Consider the following 9,726-nt stretch of genomic DNA (forward strand, 5'->3'; position numbering starts at 1 on the left):
CGAGGGTCCCCGCTCCAGAGGCGCCACCTAAGTGGGCCAAGACTGAGGTAGAGCGGGGTCCACGTCCCGCACCCGAGCCGCCGCCGTGAAAAAGGCCCACCCGGAGCCTCCCCTTTTGATTAGGTTTTTGCGGCCGGAGTCTGCACCTTTGTGGGGGGGTACTGTCATGCCCTGACCTGAGTATTCTTTGTTTTCTTTATATATTTTGGTTAGGTCAGGGTGTGACATGGGTGATGTATGTGTTTTGTACTGTCTAGGGGTTTTGTAGGTTTATGGGGTTGTTTACCATCTAGGTGTTTATGTATGTCTAAGGTTGCCTAGATTGGTTCTTAATTAGAGGCAGCTGTTTATCGTTGTCTCTGATTGGGAACCATATTTAGGCAGCCATCTTTTTGGGGTATTTCGTGGGTTATTGTCTATGTCTAGTTGCCTGTGTCTGCACATTTGTAGTATAGCTTCACGTTCGTTTTGTTGTTTTTGTAGTTTGTTTAGTGTCCGTCTTCATTAAAATATAACATGTATTCAATTCACGCTGCGCCTTGGTCTTCTCACTACGACGAACGTGACAGTTCCCTCACCCTTGCTCTGGAAGGGGTCTTCTGAGGACAGACAGCTCTGTAGCTCAGAGCTCACAGCAAAGGAATGAAACAGTGTAGATACCACAATTCGATGGGACATGGAGGCTAGGTGGTTCGACTTGAATTCACCCGCTTAGTCACAGCTACTCATCCGTAGCTTGGGTAGAAAAAGATTTCTCTGTCTTCAAACTTGCGTTGCGTTTTGGGTTCGTTGACTTTTTAGACCTTGGCTGCAGCTTGGGTCACGTAGTCTTGTCTGTAAATTCTTTACTCACAGGTTTTATACCCTTGGGTCAGAAGTGGGTGTAACAACGTCATCTATTAACCTTTAATAAAAAAACAAAAATGACATACATTTTCATATTCCATCTATCGTCATGACCACCATTGTGGCTGACAGAAACCATTGTTCCAAAGTCCCTTTATTTCATGTTTAATGTTCTGAGGCTGGTTCTCCATAGTAACAGGACAAAGGCATTTGTCTGTGGCCTTAGATTTACCAGGGGCGTGAGGGGCCATAAAACCCCCACATCTTCAGAACCCTAGATCTCTCCTCCTCTGTTGGGGTTGAGAGATAATCTGTAGGGTTGTGGTCTCCTGTAACCTGACCTGATCAGGACAGTCATGACACTTGGCACACCTGGATTAGGGGAGTTTCTCCCATTCTTCTCTGCAGACCTTCACAAGCTCTGTCAGAATGGATGGTGAGCGTCGCTGCACAGCTATATTCAGTTCTCTCTAGAGATGTTCGATCGGGTTCAAGTCCGGGCTCTGGCTGGGCAACTCAAGGACGTTCTGAGACTTGACTCCTGTGTTGTCTTGGCTGTGTGCTTAGGGTCGTTGTCCTGTTGTCAGGTGAACCTTCACCCCAGTCTGTGGTCCTGAGCGCTCTGTAGCAGGTTTTCATCAAGGATAGCTCTGTACTTTGCTCTGTTCATCTTTGCCTCGATCCTGACTAGTCTCCCAGTCCCTGCCATTGAAAAACATCCCCACACCATGATGCTGCCACCACCATGCTTCATCGTAGGGATGGTGCCAGGTTTCCTCCAGACGTGACGCTTGGCATTCAGGCCAAAGAGTTCAATCTTGGTTTCATCAGACCAGAGAATCTTGTTTGGTTTTTGCTCTGACATGGACTGTCAACTGGGGAACCTTATATAGACAGATTGCTCAATGAATTCGGAATTGCTCAATGTACTTAAGTATCAAAAGTAAAAGCATAAACCATTTAAAATTCTTCATATTAAGCAATTCTCTTGTTTCTTTTTGTTGACAGATAGCCAGGGGCACACTCCTACAAACTAAGCATTTGTGTTTAGTGAGTCCGCCAGATCAGAGGCAGTACGGATGACCAGGGACGTACTCATGATAAGTGTGTGAATTGGACCATTTTTGTGTCAAAATGTAACAAGTACTTTTGGGTGTCAGGGAGAATGTATGGAGTAAAAAGTACATTATTTTCCTTAGGAATGTAGTTAGGTTAAAGTTGGAAAAATATAAATAATAAAGTAGTTGTAATGTGTGTGCTGAGAGTCGGGAAGCAAGTATTGGGAGTGAATATTTCATAAATAAACAGAGCATTATACCAAACACAAACAACGCACAGACATGAAACAGAAACACCTGGAGACGGAACCAAAGGGAGTGACATATATAGGGCAGGTAAATCAAGGAGATGATGGAGTCCAGGTGAGTCTGATGATGCGCAAGTGCGCGTAACGATGGTGACAGGTGTGTGCCATAACTTGGCATTGTGTGCATGTAAGAAAACTGTGGCAAGACATCAGTAGGTTTATAATTGAACTCATTTATGAAGATTTTACACTATTGTGGAGAGATGTACTGTTTGGATTCTTTACATACAATAGAAATAAGCAGAATCATTTTTATGTAATTAATTTCATTATTGTTTTGGCCAAATTTCATATACACAAATGTAAATTTACAAACAGAAAACCACATTTTCGTACCCTACAAAAAGAAATTGAACTGTATTTTAAGACGGTTAAATGCTCTACTAACAAAAAAGCTGTTAGAATTGTAAGTATATGCATGTCCCTTAAGGTCCTTGTGTAATTGTAATGTGATATTGTACCCCCTAGCTCGATTGTCCATTGTTTGTAATCTATGTATGCTTGTGTTCCCTCATGTGCTTTATGTATTGATTTGATATTAATAAAATTAAAATAAAAAAATAAAAAAAGGTGTGTGCCATAACGAGCAGCCTGATGACCTAGAGGCTGGAGAGGTGCACACGTGACAGTAGTAAAGTACAGATACCCCAAGAGACCCCAAGAGTTCCATCAAACAAGGCAGACATCTTTCAATTTCCCAAACTGAAAATAGAACATGTGCAACTCTCCCCTAGCAACAAGCTACGAATAATCAACTCTAGAACTGAAATATTATGATCTTTTTTAAGTAACGTTCAGGAAAAATATCAAAAGGACACTCCAAAAGCGGAAGGCTTTATTTTCTTCTTCTATCGTGTCTTTCGAGGGGTACTGCAGAAAAAATATATTTACTGCCATCTACTGGCCTGACGGAGTACTTTGAAACCTACGTCATTGTGCAGGCTCCCAGCAGAGACGCCCTCGAATTTGTTTGCTTTTTTTTTTTTCAGTTGATCGTTGACGCTTGATGCCTTTTGGCTGATCCATTTGTGGTTTCAGGGTGAAAACAGAGTTGGGTGCTGTGGAATAGGTGAGGTTAACCAGAAGTGGTCTTGTGTTAATTGTTTATGTTTCCGACTGGTCAGGGGGAACAAGCGCTCCGCGTTACACGAATGAGGGCAAGAGATGTGAATTGTTTGACTCTCAAGAAAATGCGCCATTGAAAGGAGTGGTAACTGGGGTAGCGGTAAATGTAAAAGTTAACCAACTGAAAGGGAAGATTCCCGGTGTTTGTGATACTCGTTGTTTGGTACGTCGCAAACAGGGTGGGGTGAGTGCTGAAACAGAAGAGTCGTTGTCTGTTTTTTTAAATGTTGATGTTGAGTCTTTGCCCGACAAAGTGATGTTAGGATATATAAGTTATCGCATACAAGCTTTTGTACCGAATACATAACGTTTTTACAGGTGTCGAGCTTTTGGGAAAGTAGTGGTATGTGTAAATTTTAGGGGTGCCCATGGGGCTGGGGATCAAAAATGTCCCATGTGAGAGAAGCAGGTTGAGGTTTCCAGGATTAGAGTAGTGAGGAAGTTGTCATATGCTGAGGCAGTGAAGAAAGTAGAGGAAGATGGGTCAAGGAGGTGAGATCCTGAGAGGAGTGGTGTGAGTAGTAGAACTGTACCAGTACAGAGGGATAGGCCAACAAATTATATAAACTCAGCAAAAAAAGAAACGTCCTCTCACTGTCAAGTGTGTATATTTTCAGCAAATTTAACATGTGTAAATATTTGTATGAACATAACAAGATTCAACAACTAAGACATAAAATGAACAAGTTCCACAGACATGTGAGTAACAGAAATTGAATAATGTGTCCCTGAACAAGGGGGGGTCAAAATCAAAAGTTACTGTCAGTACCTGGTGTGGCCACCTGCTGCATTATGTACTTCAGTGCATGTCCTCCTCATGGACTGCACCATATTTGCCAGTTCTTGCCTTGAGATGTTACCCCACTCTTCCACCAAGGCACCTGCAAGTTCCCAGACATTTCTGGGGGGAATGTTCCTAGCCCCCAGCCTCCGATCCAACAGGTCCCAGACGTGCTCAATGGGATTGAGATCCGGGCTCTTCACTGGCCATGGCAGAACACTGACATTCCTGTCTTGCAGGAAATCACGCACAGAACGAGCAGTATGGCTGGTGGCATTGTCATGCTGGAGGGTCATGTCAGGATTAGCCTGCAGGAAGGGTACCACATGAGGGAGGAGGACGTCTTCCCTGTAACGCACAGCGTTGAGATTGCCTGTAATGACAACAAGCTCAGTCCGTTGATGCTGTGACACACCACCCCAGACCATGACGGACCCTCCACGAACCCAGTGCTCCAAGAGCACTTTTTGCCAGTCCTGTCTGGTCCAGCGATGGTGGGTTTGTGCCCAGAGACGAAGTTGTTGCCTGTGATGACTGGTGAGGACCTGCCTTACAACAGGCCTACAAGCCCTCAGTCCAGCCTCTCTCAGCCTATAGCGGACAATCTGAGAACTGATGGAGGGATTGTGCGTTCTTGGTGTAACTCGGGCAGTTGTTGTTGCCATCCTGTACCTGTCCCACAGGTGTGATGTTCGGATGTACCGATCCTGTGCAGGTGTTATGACACGTGGTCTGCCACTGCGAGTGTAACAGTATAACTTTAGACCTCCCCCTCGCCCATACACGGGCGCGAACCAGGGACCCTCTGCACACATCAACAGTCACCCACGAAGCATCGTTACCCATCGCTCCACAAAAGCCAGAGCAAGGGGATCCACTACTTCAAGGTCTCAGAGCAAGTGACGTTATTTAGCGCGCACCACCGCTAACTAGCTAGCTGTTTTGCATCCGTTACACGAGACCGATCAGCTGTCCAACCTGCCTCCCTGTAGCGCTGTCTTAGGCATCTTACAGTACAGACATTGCAATTTATTGCCCTGGCCACATCTGCAGTCCTCATGCCTCCTTGCAGCATGCTTAAGGCACGTTCACGCAGATGAGCAGGGACCATGGGCATCTTTCTTTTGGTGTTTTTCAGAGTCAGTAGAAAGGTCATTAATTGTTTATGGTTCATTGAACAAGCATGGGAAACAGTGTTTAAAACATTTACAATGAAGACCTGTGAAGTTATTTGGATTTTTACGAATTATCTTTGAACGACAGGGTCCTGAAAAGGGGACGTTTATTTTTTTTCCCGAGTTTATATTTCAGTAAGATTGGATTTTTAGAATTTATAGCAATGGTTGTCAACTGTACTGCAGGGATGGAACGTAAGTCACAAAAAATGTAGGTTGTGGTGGCAGCTGCAGAGAGGTATTTGGGTGTGCTAGACTTGACGTCAGCATACCACCCTGCATCCCACTGCTGGTTTGCTTCTGAAGCTAAACAGGGTTGGTCTTGGTCGGTCCCTAGATGGGAGATCAGATGCTGCTGGAAGTGGTGTTGGAGGGCCAGTAGGAGGCACTCTCTCCTCTGGTCTAAAAAAATATCCCAATACTCCAGGGCAGTGATTGCCCTGTGTAGCGTGCTGTCTTTCGGCTGGGACGTTAAATGGGTGTCCTGACTCTCTGGGGTCACAAAATTACTATTATTTTTTATTACTATGTTATTTATTTATTTTAATTGTGAGTGTAGTGTTAGATGGTAGGGTAATAGTTTATTTATTTATGTTTTCAAGCAAAGTATAAGGGTTGTACTCCGGTCTAGTAGGTGGCGGTAATGAAACATTTATTGGATGCCAACCGCCGTTAAACCTCATCGAGGAAGAAAAACAAGTTGACGTCTGATTTATACTTCTGTGTTCTAAGTGAAAGTAAGCAACATCGAGGCCACGACACCGAACTTACTGTAAATTATATGAATTTAAACGTATTTAAATTATCTGGACAGAAATACGTATGTGAGGAAGATTACAAATAGCTAGGTAGCTAACTGGGATCGAAAGTCATACCATGACTCTTGACAGCACGCAAACACTGTCTCTGTTGTGTGCTGTCTGTGGTCAGTTAGCTAGCGATCTATTTCGTTGCATAATTCATGTTTTTATAGACACCAAAACACAGTGAAATCAGTTTCTAATTTATTTGCCAATAGATTGCCTAATATTCTGTGAGCTCATGTGTTATGGTAACAGGCCCCCTAAATATAACCCATTGGTTTCATTTTGACATAAAGGGTTGAGATCGAAGCTCAGTGACGGGAAATCAAAGCTGTGTAAAGGAAATAACAGTAACCATGGCCCCAACATTGGTAAGTAAAGTCCAGTTCTTTTGTTGTCCTCTGTCTCTATGTAGTCTTACCTGTTTGTTTAGAACAAATTCACATTTTGTTTGTACAATGCATGAGTCATTGTCATGAGAATTTTCAATCACAATGATAACTCATAATCAATAAGCTTTGACCAATCCCAGAGGTTTGTAAGACCGTGGGTTTAATAATAATTAGGCAAAGACTAGTACAGTTTATTCACGAGAGCGTTCTAAAGTCAAGAATACAAACCCAGTCTTTATAACACAGACACACAAACAAGTTCAAATCTCAAGCTACGCCTTGCTCAGACAGTCAGTGTTTTTCCACGACACAGATACATTGTTTCTTTAATCTGCAACATGCTTCATAATCTTCTGCAAGCCTAACAGTTTCTCCCCTCCCTGGGTGGGGACAGAATGTCCTGTAAGAACACAGTAGTACAACATGTCTGTCGATAGCTCCTCTTATCATTTGTTTCCCACTTGCACCCTGCTTACATACTAAAAAGGAACAAAAGGTCCTTGTTCTAATTCTGACTGAAACTACACACATCATCAGATTATAGATGTATGATTCTTATAAATGTCATACAATTATATGGTTTCAGGGTGGAATATTTGAATCATTACCTTTAAGCATATAATTCCCTTATCAGTCATGACTGAATAACTTTTTATAGTTTTGTTTCCTGATCAGAGCACTTTCCCTTTAAGAACTGCATACTTGTCACTTCAACAAGATGGTGTCTAGCAACACCCCTGTATGTGTAACCATGGAAATACACACATTGCTAAGTCATACTTAATTGTTTTATATATATTTTTTGACAGTATGATAAGAAGCCGGAGCCAGGGGATCTGATAGAGATATTCAGAGGGAACTACCAGCACTGGGCTTTGTACGTTGGTGACGGCTTTGTTGTTCACCTGGCCCCACCCTGTGAGTAATACTCTTGATATAGTGTACTCAACAATTGATATACTGTAGATATAGAGTACATTCAACTCAACTTTGACACTGATGATGTCTTGTCTGTGCACCCCCCCCCCTTGGACCTTTCCCTCTCCCTCACCCATGTCTCTTTGCTCCCCAGCCGAGGGACCTGGGGCCAGGGCCAACAGCATGATGTCTGTGCTCAGTGACAAGGCTAAGGTGAAGAAGGAAGAGATCTGGGACGTGGTGGGGCATGATCAGTGGTGCGTAAACAACCAGCTGGATGAGAAGTACCAGGTCAGTAGCAGTAAGTACAGTAAGGCTGTGTCCCAAATGGCACCCCATGGGCCTCTGGTCAAACGTTATGAACTATGTAGAGAATAAGGTGCCATGTGGGACACAGCCTGTGTGATCCTGTGTGGCTCAGTTGATAGAGCATGGTGCTTGCAATGCCAGGATAGTGTTTTCCATTCCCACTGGGGCCACCCTTTAAAAATGTATGCATGCAAGTTCGCTTAGGCTAAAAGGGTCTGCAAAACGTCTTAAGTTGTTTTGCTAAATGGAATGTATTATATTATCATTATAGGTCAGACCCATACATGAGATACTGAGGGAAGCCCAGGCCTATGTGGACCAGGAGATGCCCTACTGTGTCTTCAGGGGGAACTGTGAGCACTTTGTCACAGATCTGAGATATGGGAAGGCTGAGTCTCGACAGGTAGGTACAGTGGACTGGTGCTCAACGCTAGTTGTACTGTGCTCAGCGTAGTATTTTTGTGGGTCGTAATAACATTCTCAACTTGGTCAAGACACACGTGAGTGTAGAGTAACTGGTGTACTTGTTGTTATACATTCAAAGCATCTATGCTGTGATACTGTTTCTGAATCAGTCAGTCATTCATTCATTCAAATTAATGTTAGTCTTTTTCTGCCCAGGTTCGTCAGGCTGTGGAAACTGCGGGAATGGCTGCAATGTTGGGCTTCGGAGTCCTTGCTGTTGCAGGTATCGCAGCGGCCATCTTTGGAGGTGGAAGCAAGAAGAAGAATGAAGAAAAATAAGAAGATAAGTGACCAACTGTATAATAGCTTCCTGAGCAAGCCAGTCACCAATAAGCCTAATAGATTATTTTTTTAACTACAGTACTGCCATCGTCACTTGTATAATTCTGGGGCTTTCAGAAGGAAGGGTTGAGTATTTCCATAATATTTTTCTTTTTTTTATAGTTACACAGACATGAATTGAAAGCACAAAAGGAGGAAAAGTGTCTGGTTATAATTCCAAGGTATATACAGCCTTGGAGGGGCCATAACCTTGCAGGCTGCTAGACTAAGCTAGCTGTTTTTTTATTTTATGTTGTTACTTATAAGCAGTGGTGGAAAAAGTACCCAGTTGTCATACTTGAGTAAAAGTTAAGATAACTTAATAGAAAATGACTCAAGTGAAAGTCACCCAGTAAAATACTACTTTAGTAAATGATTTAAAGTATTTGGCTTTAAATATACTGAAGTAAATGTCATGGATAAAATGTACTTAAGTATCAAAAGTAAAAGAAAACCGGACTGCATCATTACCCTATGTCGTTTGGTAGGTAAGTCACATATACAGACCCATGCATGAAGACTATCAGTCTTATTTCTGCAGTGTGACAGCTCATATAAAACATTCCTAACCCATTTATATGTCAAATAAACATTCAGCATATACACACACTTTATATAGTTTTTTTAGACAATTTGAATATGTTTAATCCTAACAGTAGTAATTATCGTGTTATGGGTCAGTTGGAATGGTTGATGTGCATTGTGTTTGGGGACAGGTAAAGTACAAAGGCTGAGTACCAGAATGATTCCATGAGGGTTGAATAGGAGCCATGTGTCTGGGGTTAAGGCTGATGGATCCTAATATCTGTTCCAGAGCACTGTCTAATATCGTTACAGTTTTATATCATTATATACTCTTAATATGAATATATAGATCTTTTATATTCTTAGAGAATGAAGGTAGTGTTAAGTTTCAGCTCTTTGTGTATGAGAAGTGTAATTATCTAGTGGACTGCAGTCGACTGTAGGAATGTGTACTCCCAATAACTAAGGCGCGGAGGAGCAGGAAGGTTCCGGACTTAGGCTGGGACACGAGAACACCAAGAGGAGGAACAGACTCAGTTCCTGTCCAGAAACAGAGACTGATTATTTATCTTAGAAATACAAGGAGGTGACAGCACCTAGTCGGAAGGTATACATATACAGTATGTCCTTGTGTGACCTCTAGGTGTGCTGTGCAGCTGCAACACCCACTGTGGTGAATAAATCTAGCTTGAGTTTCTCA

The 9,726-nt window shown here is 42.7% G+C and overlaps 1 protein-coding gene across 4 annotated transcripts; it reads left to right on the forward strand.

Moving 5' to 3' along the window:
• The first annotated feature begins 3,091 nt into the window (after positions 1–3,091).
• LOC109887793 (phospholipase A and acyltransferase 4-like) lies at positions 3,092–9,723 on the forward strand. Of its 4 annotated transcripts, none has more exons than XM_031797424.1 (6): positions 3,092–3,281; positions 6,393–6,467; positions 7,298–7,406; positions 7,561–7,697; positions 7,987–8,118; positions 8,337–9,723. In XM_031797424.1, exons 2-6 carry the CDS (start codon positions 6,453–6,455, stop codon positions 8,457–8,459), a joined length of 516 nt encoding a protein of 171 aa, XP_031653284.1. In that variant the 5' UTR covers positions 3,092–3,281; positions 6,393–6,452; the 3' UTR covers positions 8,460–9,723. The 4 variants fall into 4 exon arrangements, with proteins under 4 accessions (XP_031653284.1, XP_031653285.1, XP_031653287.1 ...); XM_031797425.1 differs by having other exon boundaries at positions 3,153–6,030; XM_031797427.1 differs by having other exon boundaries at positions 3,192–3,521.
• The last annotated feature ends 3 nt before the right edge of the window (positions 9,724–9,726 follow it).

This window comes from Oncorhynchus kisutch, linkage group LG19 (assembly GCF_002021735.2).
Source record: "Oncorhynchus kisutch isolate 150728-3 linkage group LG19, Okis_V2, whole genome shotgun sequence".
Lineage (NCBI taxonomy): Eukaryota > Metazoa > Chordata > Actinopteri > Salmoniformes > Salmonidae > Oncorhynchus > Oncorhynchus kisutch.